The sequence below is a fragment of the Rhinatrema bivittatum genome, chromosome 3 (genome assembly GCF_901001135.1).
Source record: "Rhinatrema bivittatum chromosome 3, aRhiBiv1.1, whole genome shotgun sequence".
NCBI classification, from domain to species: domain Eukaryota; kingdom Metazoa; phylum Chordata; class Amphibia; order Gymnophiona; family Rhinatrematidae; genus Rhinatrema; species Rhinatrema bivittatum.
The window spans coordinates 216,521,400-216,548,399 of NC_042617.1; the positions used below are offsets into that span (position 1 = coordinate 216,521,400).

The 27,000-nt window shown below is 45.0% G+C and overlaps 1 protein-coding gene across 1 annotated transcript in view; it reads left to right on the forward strand.

Annotated features, from left to right (window-relative positions):
- CAPN9 (calpain 9) overlaps nucleotides 1–27,000 on the forward strand; it is a 306,745-nt gene that overhangs the window by 265,940 nt on the left and 13,805 nt on the right. The window contains exons 18-19 of the mRNA XM_029594190.1: nucleotides 15,010–15,126; nucleotides 26,426–26,484. Of these exons, the coding sequence (XP_029450050.1) occupies nucleotides 15,010–15,126; nucleotides 26,426–26,484 (176 nt within the window). The remainder of the gene's footprint in view (nucleotides 1–15,009; nucleotides 15,127–26,425; nucleotides 26,485–27,000) is intronic.

A 27,000-nucleotide genomic window follows, 5' to 3' on the forward strand; every position in this document is an offset into this window, starting at 1 on the left:
ACTGGCAATATATACCTTCCCTCGTGCTGTCGACATGAGGAAGGGGATGTCTCCCCTGCTGTCTTCCCACAGAGCCTACTGTCTTCCCAGAACCTGATCCTGCACTGGCAAGACTGAGGCTCAGGAACATTCCCCAGAGTTACACTGAGAGCTTTCAGCCTTCCCTGAAACTAGGATCAGGGAGTCAGCACCCCTCCCCCCATCATCTTCCCACCCCTCCATCCCGACTCTGGAGCACATTTCTTCACCTCCCATCCCAGGTGTGGCTCAGGATCTACTTCCTGAGCATGAGCTCCAGCTGTCAACATTACTCCCTCATTTGCTGGGCTTGGCTCATTCTACCTGGGGCTGCTCCTGCACTTCGGTAGATAGGCCAGCTTCTTACCTAAGAACATAAGATATGCAATACTGGGTCAGACCTAGGATCAATCAAGCCCAGTTTCCTGTTTTCAACAGTGGCCAGTCCAAGTCATAAGTACCTGGCAAACTAAACGTAGGTTTTTCTCCCTGAACTGTACTTCCACCTTGGCCTCCCTCCCATCTGCCTGCCCCTCCCTACCCATGTGCTCCCTCCCACCATTAGACCCGCCATAGCCTCCCGTTCTTTCTCAGCCTTTATCAGGTATACGCACTTTGTGAACAGCCCTGACATTAAAACTCCATAGATAAAGATCATGATTATAGGTTGTACATAGTTCCTCTTTGTTTGTTTTCACCCCTATTCTGGTATATAGTGTTTCATATGATGTATATAGTTCCTCTGTGTATTCATTTCTATCTGGTACTTCGTTTTATTGTATTTTCCTCCTTTCAGTTTAATATAAGCCGGCATGATGTGCCGTACGAATGTCGGTAAAGGAAAGCCTATAAATAAATAAATAAGTTCCCAAACATAAGATAAATGACAAGCTACTATTGCTTATTAATTACCGTATTAGCAGTTTATAGATTTTTCCTCCACTAACTACTGTAAGAACATAACGAATTGCCATGCTGGGTCAGACTAAGGGTCCATCAAGCCCAGCATCCTGTTTCCAACAGAGGCCAAACCAGGCCACAAGAACCTGGCCTGGTTTGGCCAAACACTAAGAAGATCCCATGCTACTGATGCAATTAATAGCAGTGACTATTTCCTAAGTAAACGATTAATAGCAGTTAATGGACTTCTCCTCCAAGAACTTATCCAAACCTTTTTTGAACCCAGCTACACTAACTGCACTAATCACATCCTCTGGCAACTGTTGTGTTCCGAGGCCGTGGTAGGCCACGACTGCGGTCCCCCTACCTTGCCTGTGACGGCGAACCGCCGCAGGAATCCCGGGGGAAGGTCCTGACTTGAGGCCCGTCGCTCCGGCACGGGTCCCCGTGCTGCTCGCCGCAGGGGGAGCCGTCTCTGCTCCCCCCTCGCAACGTCCATCAGCGTTTTCCTCCGTGGAGGAAATCCAAGATGGCCACTGCCATCTTTAGGCATGAGGCCGCACCTCCTTGGCTGATTTAAAGGGACCTGATCCCTTTAACCAGCTGCAGCTGTTCCCTATCAGCCAGAGTAGGGGGAAGTATAAAAGCCAGCTTCCTCTGCTCATTCCTTGACTTGGCAACATCCTTCGTTCGTGAGGTTTGCTTGTTTCGGTGAGTCTTCCTGTGCTTTGGATCCATTCCTGTCTTGTCTTGGTGTTCCTGGTTCCTGACCGGATCAGCTAGCGGTGATTCCTGGTATTGACTTTGGATTGGCTAGCGGTAATTCTCTGGTGTGTGACTTCGGACTGGCAAGTGGTGATCCCTCGGTGTGTGACCTCGGACTGGTAAGTGACTTCCCTCTGGCACTTGACCTTGGACTCCTTCTTGACTGCCATCTTCAAGGGTCCGCCTAAGTCCCAGCAGCCTGGGTCCCTATGGGCTCCTCCCGGGGGGACCGCGGGCCTCCAGGGGTGAAAGCTCCAGTAAGCCCTTGCACAGAGTTCCTTGACCTCTCAAAGGTCCACCTAAGTCCCAGCGGTCTGGGTCCCTATGGGTTCCTCCTGGGGGGACCACAGACTTCCAGTTGCGAAGACACAGATCCTCTCTTCTCGTCTCTGCATCCGCCTCCACAGTCGCCTCAGTCTCCAGTGCCGAGGGTCAGCTGGTCATGTCTCCTGCTCTGCCTCGCCACCCGACGGGAGAACCTACGGATCTTCTCCTAAGGTTGGACCATCCTCCCGTTGGTCCAAGGGTTCACAAGCCGAGCATAACAGCAACAAATTCCAGAGCTTTATAGTGCGTTGAGTGAAAAAGAATTTTCTCCGATTACTCTTAAATGAGCTACTTGCTAACTGCATGAAATGCCCCCTAGTCCTTCTATTATTTGAAAGTGTAAATAACCGAGTCACATCTACTTGTTCAAGACCTTTCATGATCTTAAAGACCTCTATCATATCCCCCTTCAGCCGTCTCTTCTCCAAGCTGAACAGCCCTAACCTCTTCAGCCTTTCCACATAGGGGAGCTGTTCCATCCCCTTTATCATTTTGGTTGCCCTTCTCTGTATCTTCTCCATCGCAACTATATCTTTTTTAAGATGCGGCGACCAGAATTGTACACAGTATTCAAGGTGCGGTCTCACCATGGAGCAATATAGAGGTATTATTACATTTTTCGTTTTATTAACCATTTCCTTCCTAATAATTCCTAACATTCTGTTTGCTTTTTTGACTGCTGCAGCACACTGAGACGACGATTTTAAAGTATTATCCACTATGATGCCTAGATGTTTTTCCTGGGTGGTAATTCCTAATATGGAACCTAACATCGTGTAACTTCAGCAAGGGTTATTTTTCCCTATATGCAATACCTCACACTTGTCCACATTAAATTTCATTTGCCATTTGGATGCCCAATCTTCCAGTCTTGCAAGGTCCTCCTGTAATGTATCACAGTCCGCTTGTGATTTAACTACTCTGAATAATTTTGTATCATCCACAAATTTAATAACCTCACTCGTCGTATTCCTTTCCAAATCATTTATATATATATTGAAAAGCACCAGTCCAAGTACAGATCCCTGAGGCACTCCACTATTTACCCTTTTCCACTGAGAAAATTGACCATTTAATCCTACTCTCTGTTTCCTGTCTTTTAACCAGTTTGTAATCCACGAAAGGACATCGCCTCCTATCCCATGACTTTTTAGTTTTCCTAGAAGCCTCTCATGAGGGACTTTGTCAAACGCCTTCTGAAAATCCAAATACACTACATCTACTGGTTCACCTTTATCCACATGTTTATTAACCCCTTCAAAAAAATGAAGCAGATTTTTTAGGCAAGACTTCCCTTGGGTAAATCCATGTTGACTGTGTTCCATTAAACCATGTCTTTCTATATGCTCTACAATTTTGATCTTGAGAATAGTTTCCACTATTTTTCCCAGCACTGAAGTCAGGCTCACTGGTCTATAGTTACCTGGATCGCCCCTAGAGCCTTTTTTAAATATTGGGGTTACATTGGCCACCCTCCAGTCTTCAGGTACAATGGATGATTTTAATGATAGGTTACAAATTGTAACTAATAGATCAGAAATGTCATTTTTGAGTTCCTTCAGTACCCTAGGATGCATACCATCCGGTCCAGGTGATTTGTTACTCTTTAGTTTGTCAATCTGGCTTACTACATCTTCCAGGTTCACAGTGATTTCGTTCAGTTCGTCTGACTCATCACCCCTGAAAACCATCTCCGGAACTGGTATCTCCCCAACATCCTCATTAGAATTTAGCTGGATAAAAAGGGGAGTTTTAGGGGCATTCCGGGAAGGGGTTGAATTATCCAGCTAACCTAGCCAAATATCGGCTTCCAGTGTTACATAGGTAATAATGGTGAGATTACTTACCTGATAATCTCGTTTTCCTTAGTGTAGACAGATGGACTCAGAACAAGTGGGTATAGTGTGCTCGTGCTAGCAGTTGGAGACGGATCTGACGTCAGCACGGGTACATATACCCCCACAGGAAGTGAAGCTCTTCAGTAATCTTCCTTGCAAAAGCTGTTATGGATATATGTGTACTGACGATCAATGAAATAGTGAAAACAGTATTCCCCTGACCGATTGATAGTAGCTGGAGACCGCCAGCATTCCCAACCGGAAGGCGTCGACACCTGGTAGAGTGGACGCACTCATGTAAGAAGTGATAAGGCTTACCTTGATCAGTGAAACCAATGTATACAGGCAGCTGGGCAGGATGCTGAGACCATCTGTCTACACTAAGGAAAACGAGATTATCAGGTAAGTAATCTCACCATTTCCTGTCGTGTAGCCAGATGGACTCAGAACAAGTGGGATGTACAAAAGCTTTACTCCCGGAATGGGTGGGAGGCTGCCTGAGGACCGTGTAAGACTGCCCTCGCAAATGCTGTATCCTCCCTGGCCTGGACATCCAGACGGTAAAACCTGGAGAAGGTATGGAGGGAGGACCACGTCACCGCTTTACAAATTTCTGCAGGTGACAGCATCCTAGATTCTGCCCAAGATGCTGCTTGGGCTCTGGTAGAATGAGCCTTAACTTGTAGAGGCGGTGACTTCCCGGCCTCTACGTAGGCCGCTCTGATGACTTCTTTAATCCAGCGGGCGATGGTGGGCCGAGAGGCCGCTTCTCCTTGTTTCTTCCCGCTGTGCAGGACGAACAGATGGTCCGTCTTTCGTACTGTTTCTGTCATTTCCAGATATCTGGGCAGCAATCTGCTGATGTCGAGATGGCGTAGCAAACGCCCCTCTTCAGATTTCTTCAAACCTGCCGTAGTTGGCAAGGATATGGTCTGGTTGAGGTGAAATTGTGAGACTACCTTAGGCAAGAAGGATGGAACCGTGCGAAGATGGATAGCCTCAGGAGTGATTCTGAGAAAAGGATCACGGCAAGACAGTGCTTGTAGCTCTGAGATGCGGCGTGCTGCACCTATAGCCAGCAAGAACACCATCTTCAAAGTGAGAGAACGGAGAGACAGGCCCTGAAGGGGTCTGAAGGTGGATCCCGCGAGGAAATCCAAAACTATGTTGAGGTACCACAAAGGCACTGGCCACTTCAGTGGCGGACGAATGTGCTTGACTCCTTTCAGGAAGCGAGAAACATCTGGATGCGTGGCAATGGTCTTGCCATCCCTCCTGGGACCATAGCAAGACAGCGCAGCCACCTGAACCTTGATGGAGCTGAGGGAGAGACCCTTCTGAAGTCCATCCTGCAGGAAATCCAAAACAATAGGGATAGTAGTCGCATGTGGATTGGTGCCATGAGTGTCGCACCAGGCTTCAAACACTCTCCAAATCCTGACGTAGGTGAGGGATGTGGAAAACTTGTGAGCTCGGAGGAGTGTATCTATCACCTGCTCCGAGTAACCTCTTTTCTTCAGTCTAGCCCTCTCAATGGCCAGACTGCAAGAGAGAATTGAGCTGGATCCTCGTGAAGGATGGGACCTTGACGTAGCAGGTCCCTGAGCGGAGGCAGGGGAAGGGGCTCCCCCTGCCAGTAGTCTTCTCATGTCCGCGTACCAGGGTCTTCTCGGCCAGTCTGGTGCCACTAGAAGAACTAGGCCCGGTACTTCTGAATCTTGTGGATAAGGGTGCCCAGCAGGGGCCACGGAGGAAAGGCGTATAGCAGGGCCCCTGGAGGCCATGGCTGAACCAGGGCGTCGATCCTGTGAGAGAACGGATCTCGCTTGCGGCTGAAGTATCTGGGTACTTGAGCATTGGACCTGTCCGCTAGCAAGTCCATGTCCGGAATCCCCCAGTGATCCACAATCATCTGGAAGGCTGTGGGCGACAGCTGCCATTCCCCTGGATTTAGGCTTCCTCTGCTGAGGAAGTCTGCCGTGGTGTTGTCCCTTCCGGCAATGTGGACGGCGGAGATGTCCTGAAGATTCGCCTCTGCCCAAGCCATCAGCGGGGCTATCTCTAGGGACACCTGTCGGCTTCTGGTTCCGCCCTGACGGTTGATGTATGCCACCGTGGTGGCGTTGTCGGACATCACTCTGACTGCCCGGTTCCGCAGTCTGTGAGCAAATTGCAGGCAGGCTAACCGGACTGCCCGTGCCTCGAGGCGATTGATGTTCCACCCCGCTTCTTCTCTGTTCCACCCCGTTTCTTCTCTGTTCCACCGCCCTTGGGCGGTGAGTTCTTTGCAATGTGCTCCCCATCCGCTCAGGCTGGCATCTCTGGTGAGCAGAATCCACGTGGGGGAGGACATCTTCGACCCCCTGCTCGTGTGGTTGGGCTGCAACCACCACCGTAACTGGGTCCGCACTCTGGCTGATAGAGGTAGATGCACGGAGTAGTTCCGGAAGCGGGGACTCCAGCGAGAGAGCAGGGAGCTTTGTAGAGGTCTCATATGGGCCCTTGCCCAGGGTACCACTTCCAGGGTGGATGCCATGAGGCCGAGAACCTGCAGATAATCCCAAGCTATGGGCCGGCTGGCCACCATCAAGGACCGGAGACGCGTCTGAAGTTTTAACCTTCTCTTGGTGGTGAGACTGACTTTGTCTGCCTGAGTGTCGAACTGGACTCTCAGGTATTCAAAGTAGAAAGAAAATAGAAAGTAGATTGGAAACACGCTCAGCGAGCGTGCAGGCTCTCCAAACTGCTTTGGAGACGGAAATTACTGAAGAGCTTCACTTCCTGTGGGGGTATATGTACCCGTGCTGACGTCAGATCCGTCTCCAACTGCTAGCACGAGCACACTATACCCACTTGTTCTGAGTCCATCTGGCTACACGACAGGAAATGTATTGTTAGTATGCTTCCAGTGTTATTACCTACCTAACACTGGAAGTGTTACTGAGGTAATACCCTACTTTATGCTAGAAGTGGCTGGGATCACTAAGAAAAGCAATCCTGGCACAAAGAGTGGGCCCTTTTGGGAGGTAACGGCTGGGTGGAAGGGTATCAGCCAGGGGTGGGGGGGGGGGGATCAGTAGGGCAGGCAGAGATGGGGCAGTTAGAGTATTTTTAGTGTGTGTGTGTGGGGGGGAGGCCCAGCTGACAATGATCATCAGATGATAGCTTTAAACTTTACAATCTTTAAAGGTTTGGGCCAACTTGTGGGAACAGCTGAGAGGGAAGGGGGATACATACATGGCCTGTCACTTGAAGCTTTTTTTTTCCTAAGTCTTGCTTCTTACCCACATATCTTTTGGGTTAGAGATATTGTGGACATATTAGTCTCATCTACAGAGCCATCAACTAGAAAAAATTATGCCTCCGAATGGAACAGATGGCAAGAGAACACTTTGGACCCATTTTCTTGCAAGCCCAAGTATTTGCTGAACTACTTGTTCTGCCATTCTGATTCAGATCTCATTAGACTGTGAGCCCTCTGGGGACAGAGAAATAACTACAGTACCTGAATGTAATCTGCTTTGAAGTAAGACCTGTTGCTAAGGCAACCAGTGAGTGGAATGGCCTTCTACACATACAGGGAGTAGTGCTGACATTATCAGTCAGCGTCATGGGAAGTTCAGGAAATCAGATTTGAGGAAATCTTTGAAAAGATCTTGATACCAAATAACCTGAAATGGAAATGTAGTCCATACAGGTAAATTTTTAAAGGGGTTATAATATAACATACTTTTGTAGCAAAAACCATTTACCCACATTAAGTGCACTTACGCATGTAAAACTATTGACAATTCAATGGTATATATTGTAGCAATTTTCAAAAGCCCACTTACACGTACAAAACTCAGTTTTAAGCCTGTAAATGCTTTTGAAAATCAGGCCCCATAGGTTTTTACAGGCATGAGCCCAGCTGAGGAGGCTGGCATCACTCAGAAATTTTTCATTAAGTCTCACAAAGCACGTAGTCCTCAGGGTTTCAATCAAGAGGAAATATTAAGCCTAACTTTATAGCAAACAATGCAGCACAGAAAGAAAGATACTGTCAATAATGGTCATGATCAGGCTTTTGAAACACTTCTCCAGAACCTGTAACAAAAAAACAGAAAAAGACTTCATCAATGAAATAACTTTGAAATACAAAAGCTGATTTATAGCCAAGGAGGTGTGGTATTTTTGAAATACAAAAGCTGATTTATAGCCAAGGAGGTGTGGTATTAGTTGGACTATTATTGATTTGTGTGAATTGTCAATGTATTTTGTCTGTATAGAAAGAGTGTGATAGCTGCATCTCCCATTATGGCAATGAGAATTTATGAGATCAATACAGAAATGCCAGTAAATGAAAGCATAGAAATGGTGATGGTCAGGGAAGATGGGGATGGAGAAGATCAATGCTCAAATTGTGACATTCCAGTATCTGGATTGATTGAGCCCTGTGGGGGTGTAGCTTGCTGCCTATACAAAGAGATCTTAGAAAAGGAAGGAAATGTGGAATTAGATCAGAAAAAGACCCTTCTTTAGGGGTCTTAGATCTTTTTATATAGGTCAGCTTCTCTAAGAGTGTTAAAGTGTGGAACAATTATAGCTTAGCTTTTCTATTGTTTACTACATGTTTCTAAAGTCGTAAGATCTGATGGGGAAATAGACTTTCTACAAATAAAGGGAAGCCTAGATTCACACCTGGAATCTAGACACAGTGAAACTGCAGTGCCTGCTGTTTAGGGAAATGGTGAAATGTCACATGTTTAAGGATGGAGAAAAAACATCATGAGGCGCCTGTTTTTAATAGTGACATGCATTTGTTTTTCCCGAATTAGACAATTTCAACAAAATTGCCTAATTTGATATGATTTGGGTGAACCAAAAAACAAAAGAAATTTTTCCAAAGTTTCAGAAAAATTCATTTTTCGTGTTAGTGCGCACTATCGTGAGTTAGCGCGCACTAACTTCCGATACTGCGCACTAAAATGAAAATTGGTGCCCCCGAAAAAAAAAAGCCCTGAACCAGGGGAAATACAAAATTTCCCGCAGGGGGCCCCCGAAATGAAGCCCGAGACGATAGGGCTTAACGAAGCACATCTCTAGTATTTAAAATCGAGACTGAAAGACTATTTGGCCTTAAACCTAAAATGGTGGACGAAAAAGGAGTATGCTTTAGCATTACCATTCCTGGGAACTTTTGATTTCCAGTCACATTGAGATTACTGTGAATGTGGGGGGGGGGGGGGGGCAGAAGCGAGGGACCGGATTTGCACAAACTTACTCTCATGACACACACACATTAACACTCATATGTTCATGATCTCTTTCCACACACACACACGCTCATTCTTACATGCTCTTATTCCTCATTCTCACATGCTCACTTACAGCTTTACTCCTCTCATTTTCTCACATATACACCCTTCTCACTCTCACACACATGCTCGCTCACTCACTTCTCTCCCTCTTCCACACACACATGCTCGCTCACTCACTTCTCCCCCTCTTCCACACACACATGCTCGCCCACTCGCCCACTCACCCTCACACCCATGCTCATTCACACTTTCACTTCTCTTCCTCGTACACAAACACACATTCTCATGGACATGCTCTTCCCCTCCTTTCACACACACACACACACACACACAGCCAGACATGCTCTTTCACCTCCCCTTGATATACTCCCTCACCCATGCACACACTCATTCAAATATATTCACACACACACACATACTCTGCCAGACATGCTCTTTCCCCTCCCCTTGCTATACTCCCTCCCCCATGCATACACACCTCACATCTATATACAAACACATGCACAAATACCCCCCTCACTGGCTACCTCTCCACACTTTAAACTCACCAGTAAGGGCAACCTCCTCCTGGGGCTAATAGGAAGACTCCTTCCAGCCAATAGCAGCAGCAGCACAGCAGCAGCATCTTCTTCTGCTGCTTGTGCTATTGGCCTCCTCCCTTCTTCCTGTTCCCCTAGGCCAATCAGAGGCCTCCTCCCTTCCCACCTACCAGTATTGGTCTGCAGGCTCAGAAAGAAGAAAGGAGGCCTCTGATTGGTCTCAGGGCAAGGAAAAGGAAGGAGGCAGTTGGCCTGTGTAAGCCAATCAAATGTTTTCTAAGCTGGCAGCAGGACACCCGGAGATTAGGGCTGTTGGCCCAGAGACCCGGCAATTCCATTAGAATTCCGGAGTCTCCAGGTCAAATCCGGAGAGTTCCCAGGTATGTGCATTATACTATTGCATGATGGAGATCAGACCCATGATTGGAGCATTGGAATTGCAATAGATATAGGATATGATGAGAGGAAATGTGTAATCAAAGAATAACTTGTTGATTGGTCCTGTATGGTTCTAACAACAAGTTAAGTCTATATTAATGATGGGTGAAACATGTAACAGTAACAGCTCTTGAGATTTTAACTTGCTTTGGCTTTCTCAATAAAAACCACAAATGAGGATGCTGTGTCTTGCTATGAAATATTTTTTTTTAATGCCACTCTGTATATTTTAATAGCTGTTCCTAAAGGTAGTTGATACTAGCAGGGCTGCCCAGCCCTGTGGTTTTTACACAGGGGGCTCTTTCATTATGGGAAAATACCTCAGACACTGAGTATGAATGTGAATACTCACTTAAAGCATACTAGCTTGTGCAGTTATTGGTCAAAAAACCTCCACTTCCAATGGTTTTTATTTATTGAAAATCCATTCCTTTATTAATAATACTCTCAATGTTGAATTTCCTGAAGGGTTTTTTTAATCAAAAAATTTAAATGATTGATATATATTTTTTAGAGGAACAAATTATGTGCTTGTCTAAAATAATCCAAGATATATCCACACTTCCAAAAGCTAAGCTGCCAGTTAGAGTAAACCTGGAATTTTTTGGAAATTTTTTTTTTCAAAATATTTAAATGACCATTGAATTTCAAGAGATATATCCTTATATTTCTAGAGAGGCATATGAATGCAAATCATGCACTTATTATCTGTGTAATCCAAGAAGACTTTGTTTCCAAAAGACAAGCTTAACCTGAACAGCACTGCCCAAATTAAAAGACAGTAAGCCAGTTAAAATAAGCCAACATTGGCCTGCATTTTGCTTTTATGCTTCATTATGGCATTCTAGCTAGTTTTGATGGAGCCATCGCTCTTATTGTAGCTTCAATGAGAGTGATGGCTCTGTCAAAACAGGCTTATTCTTATGCTTCTTCTCTTTGTTGTCTTCTCTGTAACCCTTTGTTACCCTTTGTTCTGGAGTGTCACTGTTTCCAAGGGCACACAAAAGAATTTTTAATTGGGGCTGGCTTCACACTTTTAATTCCCCTCTCCTTTGTCCCCAAGGTGTGGGTTCTTTCTGTGTAGGTGAAGGCAAACCTTGGCCCAGGCAGTAATGATATCCCCTGTATATGTGTTACTATAGCTCTTCTAGACAGGTACACTTACAAACCAGGCAGGACTCACTGGATGAGTGTTCAACTTAAAGTTCACTCTGTAAATCCTCTTAAAAGAATCAATAGATACAAAATATAATGTGTGCATTTATATCCAGTTTCCCCAGATTTTCATGAACCAGGATCTGAATGCTGTAACTCTGTGAATGCATTCCTCCAGGCAAAGGGTTTGTAACAGACTTATCCTCCATGGTGTGGAATTATTATTGTCCCTAGGTGGCTGGGTTATTATCCTGACACTAACTGGGCCCCCTACCATAGTACCTGAAGTCCATGTGTCTAATCCTGTATTTCACCTGGCAGTCTCCTGTGTGTCAAGGTGGAAACTCCATTTGGTGTTTCCAGATGGGTTTTTTTTTCCCTTGATGGTTCTTCTTCCAAGAAGAAAGGCTTATATTGGAAACAGTTACTGAAGTCTCCAGTTCTGAGAAAAGAAAGGAGCAAAAAAATTCTTCTTTTCCCAAAAGGTAGAAAAATACAAAATTTGCAAAACTTGAATCAAGATCTCTTCTCATAGCTGGGTGCTGCAACCTCCTCTTATACTGGTCGACAGGGTGTATGATCCTTCCTGACCAACCTGAGCAAGAGATATAGCCTACTAAAGTAAAAAATGTAGAAACCAGAAAAAACTGTATAAACCTCTTCCTACTAGCCTTATTTCTTCCAGCCCTATTAAAAGAAATGGCAAGGCATGTCAGATTGAGGGCATAACTCAGAAAGCACATATGATTCACATCCTTCCCTTTAAAAGCAAACTATATCTGCCCTAACCTCACCTAGACTAGCCCCATATTATACCTAAGGGATTTCTGATTCCAGGCAACCTCTGTGGAAGATGCTGTAATGAATGGTATTGTTCCCCTCTACAGCTGTCTACCCAAGAACTGGAAACTAGGAACATCTAGTGGAGACTTCATAGTCTCTACATAGCAATTGATGAGTTAAAACAGATTTTTCAGGCACGTCTTCAAATATTAAATTGATGTCCACCTCAACATTGTTGGACTTCAAAATCATGTATGAATACAGCCATTTTCAGACATCAACTTGGTAACTCCCATGAGCCACTGTTAGTGAGTGTCCTCTTAAATAACCCTCAAACTCATGTACAACAAGAATGGCCAGGGACAATGGTGAAAAAGCCTAGTATCCAGATATATCTGGAAGACTCTTTCTCCTTACTAAATTCAGGTGGTTTCCAATGATTGGGTTCAGCCACATACTTAACTCAGGGTTGACCTCTGTGCTGGCCCTCTCCTTATAGAACCAGCAACCCTGAAGAATTACTGTGGGTACTCAGTGACAGTTGCTACCACTCTTCCTTTTCTTTTCCTCTCAGGTACATCCTATAGAGATAATGTCTCAGGTTTCACATCTCAGCCACTTTAGATGGCACAATTCAGGGATCTAGCACCACCAGTCCTCCAATGGAAACTCATTCATTTTAAGGCCTACCATGTTAACTTTATCTAGTAATGACTCCCATATCATGGTTCATTCCATGAGAGAAAAAGAAACAAAATAGTCCAGCAAGGCCATGTTGTTGCAGAGAATAATGGCATAAACCCCTTCAATGAACTGGAACAAGGAAAGAACCCCTGCAGTTTCCCCTCTGTGAACTCTATTTCTTTCTATCACCAATTAAATCCACATCAAAGCATAAGTCAAAATACTTAACATTTAATTACTGGGATTACAAGCAAAGCAACTGTTAAGATGGAAAGAAAATAGTAAAGGTTTTTTCAGTCAGTTACCAGATTTTAATTCAACAAAGATCAACAAAATACACAAATGTCCCAATACATCTTTCCACTATTACCTTTTCGGGAATACAAGGGGTAGCCCCCGACCTGGTCAGCTATTGGACACGGAGATACGTGTGGAAGGCACAGATCACACAAAGCCCCATGACTATCCTGGGGTTCCTAAACAGGGGGGGGGGGGGGGGGGAGAACAAGTTTTCAAGGCCCTTAGGGTTTGTCTTTCTCTAGGGTCTCTTCTGTATACCAGTCCAGTAGGAAAAAAATCACTCCTCACACTCCAAACTGTTGTTCCAAATAAAATCTTTGCAGACATAATGGTGGATAAACATAAAGTTCAAAACGTATACTTAGAGTAGTACACCAATACTGCAACAAAATACGGAGCAAGAAAAAATAAATTACAGTTTCTCTTCTCCTCTTCACCCCAAAACAGGTCAGCTTGTCCTGTGCCAAGAATGGCAAGTTGTGACATACCAGAAAACATATGTGCAGATCTCAAAACCTTGACCCACCCTCTTGTCCTCTCTAGATTATATTATTGTACTGCTCTATTACATGGCCTTTCCTCTATATAAATCAAACATATTCAAATGGAACAGAACACAGGCACAAAGGTTATCTTTGGTTAGTCCATGACCATGTTGCTTCTCTCCTTGATGAGTCATCCAATTTAAAACTGGTTGCTTAACCTTCAAGGCCTTACTCTGGGATCCCCGTTATAACTCTCTTCTGTAATCTCTCCTTATTATTCTCTTTGTTCATGTTTATATTCTGCCTTTCAGCCACTTCAATGTGGATTGCATTCAGGTACTGTTGGTATTTGTTTGTCCCCAGAAGGCTTACAGTCTAAGTTTTCTACCTCAGAGTGAAATGACCTCCCCAAGGAACAGCAGCAGGATTTGAACTCTGGTTTCTCTGGGTTGTAGCCTGCTGCTCTATCTAGACTACTCCTCCATTCCCTGCAGGAGCTCTTATTGATACCCTTGATTAAAGAAATATATGTTAAGAGATCCAGGGAAATGTGCTTTTCATTTTTATCTCCTTATTTATAGAATTCTCTGCCACTTAGCATCCACCTAGAAAAGGATTATTTTAAATTTAAGAAGACTCTGAAGGCTCATCTTCTTCTGCAAGCTTAACCTCCCATTAATTCCACTTAGCATCTGTGTTATTTATTTTATCATTACTTTATGTTAGTATCTTACAATTTTATGGCCTATTTTAGCATTTTACTTTTATTTTGTTTTTACTGTTGTACTGTTTTATTATGATTGCTTTTGCAATTTACGGTTTGTTATTTCACCTGCTGATTTTTTTGATATTGACATTAATTTGTTTTAACTAGGTTTACTTTGTTAGCTATATATTATATTTTGATTTGTACATCACTTTGTTTTACTAATGTAACAAAATGTGATTCATCAAGAAATAATAAACAAACAAATTACATGATCTCCCCCACACAGAACATCCTGTGCTCATAGAAACCAAAACAAGGGTGCCTCCACAATAGCACATTTAAAACAAATCGAAGATAGTGTATTTTCACTCAGCATACAATTAAATTGTGGAATTTGTTGCCAGAGGATATTGTGAAAGAAGTTAGTGTAACTGTTTTTAAAAGGGTTTGGACACATTCTAGGAAGAAAATGCCATAACTCATTATCAGCTGTGTAGACTTGGGAAAGTCACTGCTTATCACTGGTTATGAAAAACATGGATTAGTCTATTTTTTGCAATTCTACTGGGTATTTGTGACCTGGAATGACAAGGGTTGAAAACAGGATATTGTACTCGATGGACTTTTGGTCTGGCCCAATATGACATTTCTTATGTTCTTTATATAGCCTATAGTGAATAGTTTATATGCAATGACTTCAGAATTCATTTGATTCTTTTTATTAGCTCTGCTGGATTGTTTACAAGTGGAATGATTTATTTTTGTTAGGATTTCAGCTCAACAATCAAGTGCTTCAGTTGGTTGCCCTCAGATATGCTGATAATAGGTACCAGATTGAGTTTGATGACTTCCTAAACTGCTTGATTCGCCTGGAGAACGCATGCCGTAAGTATCTATTATGGCTGAGAATGATAACTTTTTAAACTATCTACTTGGTAGGCTTGGTGGCAAGTGTAGTGCACTGTAATGCAGAGGGCTTGGGTTTGAGTACTGAGATGGGCTTCATTTTCCCAGACTGACCAGATCAGAGGATATTTCAGAAGCAGTGTTCAAAACCTATTGGGGGAAGGATGTCCCAGGTAGTATGCAATGGCAACACCTAATGATCAGACTTAAAGCACATAGTTCCAGGGTTCCAGAAGGAACATTAGTGTCTGGCACTCAGCTGAGGACTGTTGCTGATATGATTGGGCTGAGTGAATTGGAAAGGGGATATCAATAGGAGTAAAAACCCCTGGTAGTTGCAGATGAATGGCATAGACCGACAGAGGCCAGTTATAATTGAGCTGGAAGCTCAGGAGGAAACCTGTGACAAAATAACCAAAAAAAAAAAAAAATACCCTAACCTGTCCCCATGCACATAGGGAGGGTAATTTTATCACTGTGCACATTGGGTAAAGTCTGCGTGTACATTTTACATTGAGATTTTACCCCACATTTTCAAAGTGAACTTCTAAGTTTGTTTTGAAAATGCTTGGATAATTGGCCTGGTGCTTACAGAATAACTTGCACAAAGTTATACTCAATCTTTAGAGGGCACATTAATCCACATACTTTTTAAAATTAAAAATTATACATCTAAGTCCCAATTCCACACCCCACAATATCTCTCCCCAGTGTGCATAAAAGTTTGTGCAAAATTGAGTTCTGTGCATCCTTTTACATACATTGAGCCTAGGGCTATTTTATAACAGCCATTTGCATACATAATCCGAGTTCTATGTGCCTAAATGGCTTTGAAAATAAGACCCGAAATGGAGCACCTTGAGTTCAATAGTCCAGTGTATATCGGTTAAGTTCCACATCTTTCCCTTAGGAGACTTATATTGTAAGTTTAGAGTTTCCCCTTTTTTTTTTTTGTCATTTAGCCACATTTTTTCCCCTGGAACATCTCTGCTACCATGCCTGCCCAGGTAGCACACGACACACTTGCTAGCCCAAGGACTGGAGAGGCACCTTTTCTGAGATGCACCCTCGGCACTGTTACTGACCAGCAGAGTTTGCTGCACTAGCAGCAGCTGCTTTCCCTCCTTTCCCAAGCTTGAGCATAGCACTTCTGTGGCGCACTCAAGCCTGAACAGCCCCAGTGGAAATGAAAATTCAAATTTGCAGCACAAAGTGCTACATCCTGAGCTATGGGGCCAGCACCCAGGGTATCCCTTTGATAGTCATTAGGTCTGTTCATGTAGCAAGTAGTGCTGACTTGGCTGAAGTACTGCAGTGCTTCCTGTGGGATGGTGAGTAGCTGCTGGGAAAATATTTAGAGAGGTTAGATTAGTGGATTTTACTATACTTTGTTAAAATGTTCTGGCGTGAAACAGGAAAGATAATATGAAAATGACAGCAGAGAAACAGAAAGGAGAGATGAAGAACTGAGATAAAAGTAAAGGACAGAGCGGGCTGCTTTTGTTTAAGTTTGTGAACATGGGTGAGATGCTCTCACATCTTTTCTTCATACATTAAAGTACTAGCTCATCACCCTAAAACCTCCATCTCTATCAATTTTGGCTTATGAAATGTTAGTATATTAGCTGTTAAAAAGGCACAGTGACTGAGGTCCCTGTAATGCTGTAGTACACTGCTTTCCAGCTGTATCACCTCACAGTTAATTGTTTTAATTCAATTTCTACTTCTATATTATCCTATTTAAGGTTAGAATGTCATAATACAAGGCAAAAGACATTTTTAAATATTGTCTACCCATGAATATACACTTTTTGTTCAGTAGATTGTACTTCTAAACAAAGACATTAAAAAAATTAAGATTTATAGAAGACAATTTTCAAAACAATTTAGCTGGATAATGCCGAGTTTTAAATATCCCCAGTTCTTATCTGGCTAATTTGTAGCTGGAGAAGTCATTATAGGGCTAAAAGTTAGCTGGATAAATAATGGGTATTTTGGGGGTGTTATGGGACAGGAATGAGTTATTAGGAGACAGCTGAATAAGATTTTTCAGCAGGTCTAAAATTATCCAGCCTCATGTGGCTAGATAACTATAGACTTAGGGCTCGATATTCAAAAACAGCTGGATAAGTAATTAGCTGGAAAAGACTTATTTGGCTAATTTACAAGAGATGTTCAGTAGCACAGCTATGCTGCTGAATATTCTTGAAAAAATTGCTACTATTGAACAGGTCTATTTTATTTTATTTATTTATTTAAAAGCTTTTATATACCGGAATTTAGCTAGCTGCCTTCACTCCGGTTTACAGATACAACAACTTAATACATTTGGGAGCAACTAACATCAAACAAGAAAAACAACTGACATCAAACAAGTTAAAAATCAACAGCAAAAAATACAACTTGTATAACATATATCAACTATTTTAAGTGATGTGGGGTAAGGCATGGAGTATAGTCCGGATTATGATATAGCGGAAGGCGGCGAGTATTGAAGCTAGATGAATCTATGAAAAAAAAAACTGATTTATATGAGCTTGAGAGTAGGTGTATAGTATTGTCCTGACGGTAAATTAAGGGTCTAACTTATCCAGTTAACTTACTTATCCAGCTAAGTTAACCAGATAAGTAACTCCTCCCCGAAGCGCTCACTTCCCACCCACCACTTAGCCAGATAAGTACTTATTCGGTTAAGTACTTATCCAGCTGTGGACTGCTGAATGGAGTCAGATATTCGGCTGCCACCACTTAGACTGATAAATCACCATTTATCAGGCTAAGTAGCATTGAATATGAGCCTCTTAAATGGCCTGAATCATTGTTCCACCAAGGGCCTTGCCTGTGAGCCTATCTACCCTCTTAAACCCCTATAAGATTCTTTAACACAAAAGCTGCTCAGGGTCCGGGAAAAGCCCCCCCCCCCCCACTCCCCTGTCCTGCATAATTTGGCACAAATTATTTTATTTATTTATTTGCATTTCTTATATACCGGCATTCGCGATGGGAGTCGCATCATGCCGGTTTACAATTAACAGGGTGTGACAAAAGAAGAAATACTTAGAACATTAACATGTGATAGAAGAGGAAATAGCAGTTACAATAAAACAGGGACATAATGCAACTTGGAATGTAAAGAAAGCGATAGAGAAAATTAACAATGAGGTAAAAGAAACAACAATGTAATAAACCTGCCAATTTAAAAGAGAAAGAGTATTATGGAGTTGTCGAATTTGTTGATTACACTTAGGGGAGGTCTTAGTTGCTTGGATTGAAAGAAAGTTCAATTGGTATCTGGAAAGGCTTTCATAAATAACCAAGTTTTTAGTCTTTTTCTAAATGTAGGAAGGCAGGGTTCCTGTCTCAGTTCTGGTGGGATGGAGTTCCACAAAGTAGGTCCTGCTGTAGAGAAAGCCCTGTCTCTAAGCGTCATATGGTGAAAGGTTTTGGCAGGAGGAACCTGTAGTGAATCTCTGTAGGACTCTCTAATAGGTCTGGTGGAGGTGTGTTTTTTAAATGGTATTTGGAGGTTAAGCGGAGAGAGTTGATGGAGTGCTTTGTAAATGGCTCCTTTCTGCCTTCCCCATGAATGTCATACCTGGCCCCTTTGAGTGGAAAAAGGGAGGTGACCCAGGGAGCTTCAGGTAGGCCCAGAGGTGAGCATACAGAGGTTGGATGGAAAGCTAGTCCCTGGAGCGCAGGCTACAGACTCTATTCCTCTGTATTTGATAATGAAAGGGTACCTACTTTACCAAATCACAAAGGAAAGTATGTGTTGTGAGCACGGATGGGTGCTCAAGAGCATGAGCACCTGTGTTGCGATGCGACCGACACAACCCCAGGGTTGGCCATGGTTCATGCTGCTTGTGGGCGAGTGCATCTAGGCACGAGCTGGTTGAAACAGGAAACTCTCTTGACTTTGCACAGGAAGACTCTTGGCTTGGAACAGGAACACTTGGACGTCCAACATGCTCCAGGAATTGAGAACCAGTAACCCATGCTGGTCTTTGGTTAACCCTCCATCCACTCTGAAAGCCCTTTCGAACTGCTACTTGAAAGTGGTTTGAGTGTGAGGACAGATGGAGGCAGAGAACTCAAAGGTGACTCTGGAGACATGGACAAGACGCTAGAGACTTGGACATAATGCTGAAGACTTAGACATGATGGAGGCTGAAGCAGAGCTTGGAAAAGGAATATGGCTGGACAGAAAAAGATGAGGACTCAGGACTTGGAATAGGCAGGTAGCTGGAACAAGAACTCCAGAGACCATGAAAAGACTCAGGAATGTGGACTTCGAACTCAGAACTCAGACTCAGGAACTTGGACTAGGAACTTGGAAGAGACTCCAAAGACTTGAACCAGCGGCAAAGACTCAAACAGGACTTTGAAGACTTGGACTGAAGACTGTTGTGTTTGTCGGTGCCTGATGCCCTCTCTCCGCCCTCTTCACCTCGTTGGCGCCTCCCTCTTCGTCCAAGGGAAGATTGGCTGCCGCGACGTCCTCTTGCCGAGGTCCTCCGGCGTCCCCGGATCAGCTCCACGCTGCAAACCGCCATGTTCCTGAGAGGCCTAGGGGCACGTGCTCGGAGCGGCGTGGCCCCGACAGAAGTACCAGCAATGGCGCGAACCTCGGGGGCGTCCCCCGAAGATGACGTCACCTGCAACGGATATTTAAGGTCTCAGAATTTGCTAACACATTGAGTTAGCAAGGACAAGGACAAGGATACGGATTCGTTCTGAGCTACTCTGCCTCCTCGGACTTACCAGGGGACCCCGCTCCTCGGGGGCCTCGCTCTCTTCTTGTTTTTCAGGTCAGTCTGGAACCAGTACTCGCTCCTCGAGGGCCTATGTTTCCGGACGTGTTGCTGAATTCCCTTCTGCCTGGAAGTCTTCACTGCCTAACTACAGTATCTGAGGGCCTGCAGCCCAATCGGGCATTCCAGCTCATTACTGCCACCTCTGGTGGTTCAATATATTGTTTAATAAAAGAACTAGTGTGTGTCTGTCTCCAAACTCTGAACCTGACCGGTGGTTCCTCTCGGGATCTTCCCCCGGGGGCGTGGTCAACTGCCATCGGCCCAAGGATCCACCCACAACTACCAAAAACAATAACAGATTGCTAACTCCTGCAATCCATAGACAACAGATTGCTAACTCCATGGATCTGGCACAACTGAGTGCGTTACAGGCCATACCTGGCCTGTCCCAGCGCATTGTGGAGCAACAAGACGCCTTGGAGAAACTTGCTGCAGCATTTTATCAGCTACACACACCGAAGGTTCAAGGCAAAGCCTCCAACCAAGAAGGTCAGTCACCGGAGGTAACTTTGAAGACTGTTGTACCACTGGCAGCTCCAATCCGCTTTTCTGGAGAAATCCAGAAGACCCGGGGCTTTTTGAACCAGTGCTGCATGCGCTTTGCTTTACAGCCGTCTCTACTTCCTATAGCTCTTTCCAAGACTACCTACATCCTTTCTTATTTGGATGGCAGGGCCCTGTCTTGGGCGTCCACCTTGTGGGAACACAAGGACTCTATTTTGCAGGACATAGAAGGATTTATGGACTTGTTTAAATCCGTTTTTGATGACCCTGCTCGTATGTCTGTAGCCGGTTCTGCTTTAGTGGACTTGAAGCAAGGCAACAGATCATTGGATGAATTTGCTATTGAGTTTAAAACTCTTGCGGCAGAACTTTGCTGGGACCCCAGATGTCTCAAGACTCTCTTCTGCAGAGGCCTGGATAACCGTTTGAAGGACGAGCTGGCCACTCGCCAAACACCTGACTCACTGGACGAATTAATAGCCTTAGCTACTCGGATTGATCAACGACTCCGGGACAAGGTGAAGGAACTCCGGCCTAGGGTGTTACCCAGGTTGAAACAGGCCAGTACTGTCTCTACACCTCAGGTAGTTCCAGTAATCCCTGCTGCTGATACAGATGAACCTATGCAACTTAGTCATGGAGCTTGACTTCAAAGGAGAGAAGAATTCGGAAGAAGTGCGGACTTTGCATGTACTTGGTCAACCCGGCCATGATATTTCTACATGCTCCATTCATCCGGGAAACGGACGGGCCTACGTCCTGCAGGAGGACTGTTCTTAGGCCATACCGCGACATCTCCTCCACTCTCTCTCCCAGTCTCTTTGACCCATGTACCAATGACAGTTCAGACTCCTGCCCTAGTGGACTTAGGACAGGAGGCAACTTCATTCTCAGAAGTTTAGTGGAAGACCCGAGGAGTCCCTCCATCAAATTAGAAGATCCACTATTGTGTTTCAACTTGAAGTGGGCTTTGGACATTCCCCAACTTCGCCATTTCCACTGAAGATCTCAGAGACGTCCCCAGCAGCTCATCCATCGCTGCTGATATCCACAACTACATCTCAGTGTATTCTTCCAAGACTCAAGATCCACCTGTCATCAATGCAGAAGATGACTTGAATACAAGATCACTGATCCTGGATGTTCATAAAAGAGGCAAGATGTTTGAATACCTTCTAAAATGGGAAGGTTTCGGCCCAGAAGAAAACTCTTGGGAGCCTCAGACCAATATCCTGGACAAGGAGATGCTTCGTCAATTCCATCTCGTGCATCCTTCAAAACCTAAGCCTGGTACCCGAAGAGGAAGTCGCCCTTTGAAGGGGGGGGGGGGAAAACTGTTGTGTCCATCGGTGCCCGACGCCCTCTCTCTGCCCTCCTCACCTCGTTGGCGCCTTCCTCTTCGTCTGCGGGAAGATTGGCTGCCGCGGAGTCCTCTTGCCGAGGTCCTCCGGCATCCCCGGATCAGCTCCACGCTGCAAACCGCCATGTTCCTGAGAGGCCTAGGGGCACGCGCGCAGTGCAGCATGGCCCCAACAGAAGTACTGGCAATGGCGCGAACCTTGGGGGCGTCCACCGAAGATGACGTCACCCGCGACGGATATTTAAGGTCTCAGTATTTGCTAACACATCGAGTTAGCAAGGACAAGGACAAGGATACGGATTCGTTCTGAGCTACTCTGCCTCCTCGGACTTAACAGGGGTACCCGCTCTTCGGGGGCCTTGTTTTTCAGGTCAGTCTGGAACCGGTACTCACTCCTCAAGGGCCTATGTTCCCGGATGTGTTGCTGAATTCCCTTCTGCCTGGAAGTCTTCACTGCCTAACTACTTTAGTGAGTTACCATCGTTCTCTCAGAGCTTTCCCTGGAATAGGTACTCGCTCCTCGAGGGCCTACACCTTCCAGCTCCTGGGCTTCTGTGAGACAGTGTGTGAGTGTTACCATCTGGTTCGGTATATGAACTTTGCATACCCTGCCTTCTCACTATATTTCAGTTTCTCTCCAGCTCAGTCTCCAGGGATCGCTGTTCCAGTATCTGAGGGACTGCAGCCCAGCTGGGCATTCCAGCTCACTACTGCCACCTCTGATAGTTCAATATACTGTTTAATAAAAGAACTAGTGTGTGTCTGTCTCCAAACTCTGAGCCTGACTGGTGGTCCCTCTCGGGATCTTCCCCTGGGGGTGTGGTCATCTACCACCGGCCCAAGGATCCACCCACAACTACCTCAAACAATAACAGATTGCTAACTCCTGCAATTCGTAGACAACAAAGACTTGGATACATGAACGAAGACTTGGATACAGGAACCAGAAGACCAGGAACAAAAGACAACATAAAACAGGAGACCTTGAAGGACTGAAAACCATAGGACATCCGAAGACCTTACGAAGGCCTGGAACAATGGAGGAAGTGGCCTTTTAAAGGCCCAAAGCAATGACATCAGGAGGGGCCGCAGGGTTTTTCCCGCAGCGGTCCCTTTAAATTCCAGACAGAGGTGCACATGCGCACCTAGGGAAGCATTGCCCCACCTAGGAGAATGTTGGCGGCGTTTCAGACCACACAAGAAGAAAGAGCAGCATCGGATGGGTGAGAGGCCACACAGGAAGTAGGCAGCATCAGCAGCAACTCTCCTATTGCGGGGCGTGGCAGCAAGGCTGAGGCAGCATTGGGTGAGTGAGGACACTCGCAGGACCCTCCCACGAACTATATTGCAACAGTATGTAGGGGAAATTGATAGAACATTGACTAGTTCACAAACCATATCACTAGGGAGGTCATGCAACTAGCACTCAGCCACCTTCTAGGAGAGTCACCTGGGGGAGGAAAAAACCCAAGAGAAAATATTGGCACATTTCTATTGGCCAGGCCTACATAAACAGGTTCAGTTGTATTGCCGCTCCTCCCGTACCTGCCAAATCACAAAGTCTGGTGGCATATAGGTTGCACTTCTCATACCAATGCCCATAATGTCCAATGGCGGGGGTGGAAGGGAATTGGAACCAAAAGGTTGCTAAGGGCCAAAGAGTAACAGTTAAGTATGAGAAAAACAAGTGTGAAAGCTTGCTGGGCAGACTGGATGGGCCGCTTGGTTTTCTTCTGCCGTCATTTCTATGTTTCTATATAATCAAGACCCCTTTTGAAAGGGTGGGCATGGACCTTGTGGGAACACTAAAGAGATCTACTTGAGGAAATAAGTACATCCACATCATTTTGTACTATGCCACAAGATATCCGGAGGCAGTACCACTACAGAATATGAAGACCCCCATGGTGGTGACTACCCTAATGGATGTTTTTTCATGATTTGGGCTGCCCAAGGACATCTTGAAGGATCAGGGACATCTATTCATATCCAAGGTAATGAAAACAATCTGCACCTTGCTCAATGTAAAAACTGCATATCTCCATTTATCATCAGCAGACTGATGGCCTTGTTGAACGCTTCAATCAGACGCTCAAACAAATGCAGATGGCAAGATCTGGGAGGCAATGCTACCCTATGTGCTGTTCACAATTCACAAAGTACCACAGAGCTCAATGGGGGTTTTCCCTTTTTGAGTTACTGTTTGAGAGGAGGCCGAGAGGAACCTTGGACATAGCCTGTGAGACTTGGGAAAATGAAGGGAACCATGGGCAGAACCTCATTGACTATGGTCTCTAAGTGCAGGATCACCTAAAAAAGGCTGGAGAGATGGCTCGACTATGCCTGGAGAAGGCTCAGGCTACCCAAGCCTGAGATTACAATCACCCCATGGTCCAAACAGTATGATCCGGGGGACTATGTCCTTGTCCTCCCCTCATCTTTGGAAAGCAAGTTGTTAGCCCTTTGTCAAGAATCCTAGGAATGCTGGAGAAAACATGGCCCATGGATTATAAAATAGCCCAGCCAGATAAAAGAAAACTCAGATCTTCTGAAGAAATGGGTTCCACAGGTGTGTGGAGTGGTACAAGAGGAAGAGTTTGGTCCAGGGTTCAGACCTGAAGTGGACCAAACACAGATTCCTTTTGGAGAGCAGCTGTCCACCGCACAGACAACTGACTTAAAACAGTTGAAGAAATAAAACAAGGAGATCTTCTTGAACCTACTAGATCGTACAAATCTGGTGTAGCATGACATCATTATGCCTCCTGGAGTTGTGTGGCAATGACCTTATCGGATTTCTGAGGCCAGGTGCTGCATCATTGAGACCAAAGTGAAGGAAATGCTCTGGCTTGGAGTGATAGAGGAGTCGAACAGTAATTGCTTCTCAACCATAGTGTTGGTGTCGAAACCAGATGGTAGCATAAGGTTTTGTATTAGGGATGTGAATCGTTTTTTGACGATTTAAAACAATCGTCAGATATATTTTAAATCGTCAAAAATCATTAGAGCCGCGATACAATAGCAATTCCCCCGATTTATCGTCAAAAAAATCGTAAATCGGGGGAGGGGGGAGGGCGGGAAAACCGGCACACCAAAACAACCCTAAAACCCACCCGACCCTTTAAAACAAATCCCCCACCCTCCCAAACCCCCCAAAAATGTTTTAAATTACCTGGGGTCCAGTGGGGGGGTCCCGGCGCGATCTCCCGCTCTCGGGCCACGGCTGCGTTAATAGAAATGGTGCTGGTGGCCCTTTGCCCTTACCATATGACAGGGCAAAGGTAGCGCCGGCGCCATTTTGGTTCCTGGCACCCGACGTCACGAGTGCAGGAGATCGCTCCCGGACCCCCGCTGGACCCCCAGGGACTTTTGGCCAGCTTGGGGGGGCCTCCTGACCCCCACAAGACTTGCCAAAAGTCCAGCGGGGGTCCGGGAGCGACCTCCTGCACGCGGGCCGTATTGCCAATATTCAAAATGGCGCCGGCGCTACCTTTGCCCTCACTATGTCATACGGGCGACGTATGAGTGGAGTGGAATGAGAAAACCTTTTTCTGTATTAATTTAAAATGTAATTACTTAAATACTGTCATGTAAATTGTGTTATTTTGACCAAGATAAAGTTTGCAGAATTTTAAGTTTTTGTGCGCAGAATTTTACATTTTTTTGCACAGAATTCTCCCAGGAGTAAGTAGTGCTGTCAAATTAAAAAACGGTTTATCTCCCTTCTACCACCAATTTTAATATATGGCACTGTCAGGCCATGCACCTCCCACCCTCCATACCCCTCAGAAATTTGTCAAAAGTGTTGCAGTCAGCCCCCCCATCCCCACCCTTTCCCCATTTCTTATTACATATTTAAATTCAGCTTCCTCCTCTGAACCTTCCCATCCATCCACAGTCCCAATGGCCCATGCCACACCTTTCACAACCCTGAACCCTGCCATCCCTCCTCCTCCAATACAAAACAAAACTTGCCTGCTCCCTATCTAAACGTAGCCACTCCCAGCGCTTCAGCACTACTTCTGTCAATAGCAGTGCTGGAAGCAGAAATTTCCATGCAGTTTATGCTTCAAGTACTGAAATTGTAAACTGGTGAGTATCTTACACTTCCAGTGCTGCTTCAGTGCTGGAGTGCCAGGAGCAGGTGTACTTATACATTGTTCCCAGTAGGTTTTTGTTTTGGTATGGGGGAGGGGGAGAGATGGAAGCATCCAAAGGGGTGGGGTGGTAGGGTATGGGCCATTGAGACAGCAGGTGGATGGAGGTCTGGGGGGATGCTGGATTTAAATATGTAAAAGAAATAGGAAAGGGGCAGGGAGGATGGGCCAACTAGTGTTATACTGTTGGTATTCAGTAAACCCTTCCTACCTGGAGAAATACAGAAGACTTCTGAATACCAGATATTGTAAGTATTCTACCATGATTATTTATTTATTTAAAATATTTCTAAACCAACTCTCTGGTTCTTTCAGGCCATTCAAAGCAGTGCACATTTACAAAACAAGAAAGATACTAAAACTAAAGCTGTATCTCCAATGTCTGGCTTGCATATATGAGGAAAAAGAAGTGCACATAACTGTAATTGTTTTGTGTTTTTCAGGAGTGTTCAAAACTCTAGACAAAAACAACACCGACTCCATTAATCTGAATATAATCGAGGTACTAATTTTATATATCTTTATATATTTGGCTAGTGTGATCATTATTTAGTAGGGATGTGCAGCAGGGACGGATTTGTCCCATTTGGTATTCGTATTCGTCGGGACCCAAATCCGTTGCATCCGTTCTCGGGGGACCCCGATCCGTTCATTAGTTACATATGTATTTGTTTCCCAAAAAAACCCCATCCCAACCCTTTAAATTTAATTAATTATAACCTCCCACCCTCCTGACCCCCCCCCCCCCAAGACTTGCCAAAAGTCCCTGGTGGTCCAGCAGGGGTCCTGGAGCGATCTCCTGCACTCGGGCTGTCAGCTGCCGGTATTCAAAATGGTGCCGATAGCCTTTGCCCTAACTATGTCACAGGGGCTACCGGTACCATTGGTCGGCCCCTGTCACATGGTAGGAGCAATGGATGGCCGGTGCCATCTTGTGCTCCTACCATGTCTATGGCTGAGAACTTCCATGACAAGATTCACAAAATTAGTCTTGAGTTCTCAACTATTTCACCTTTAC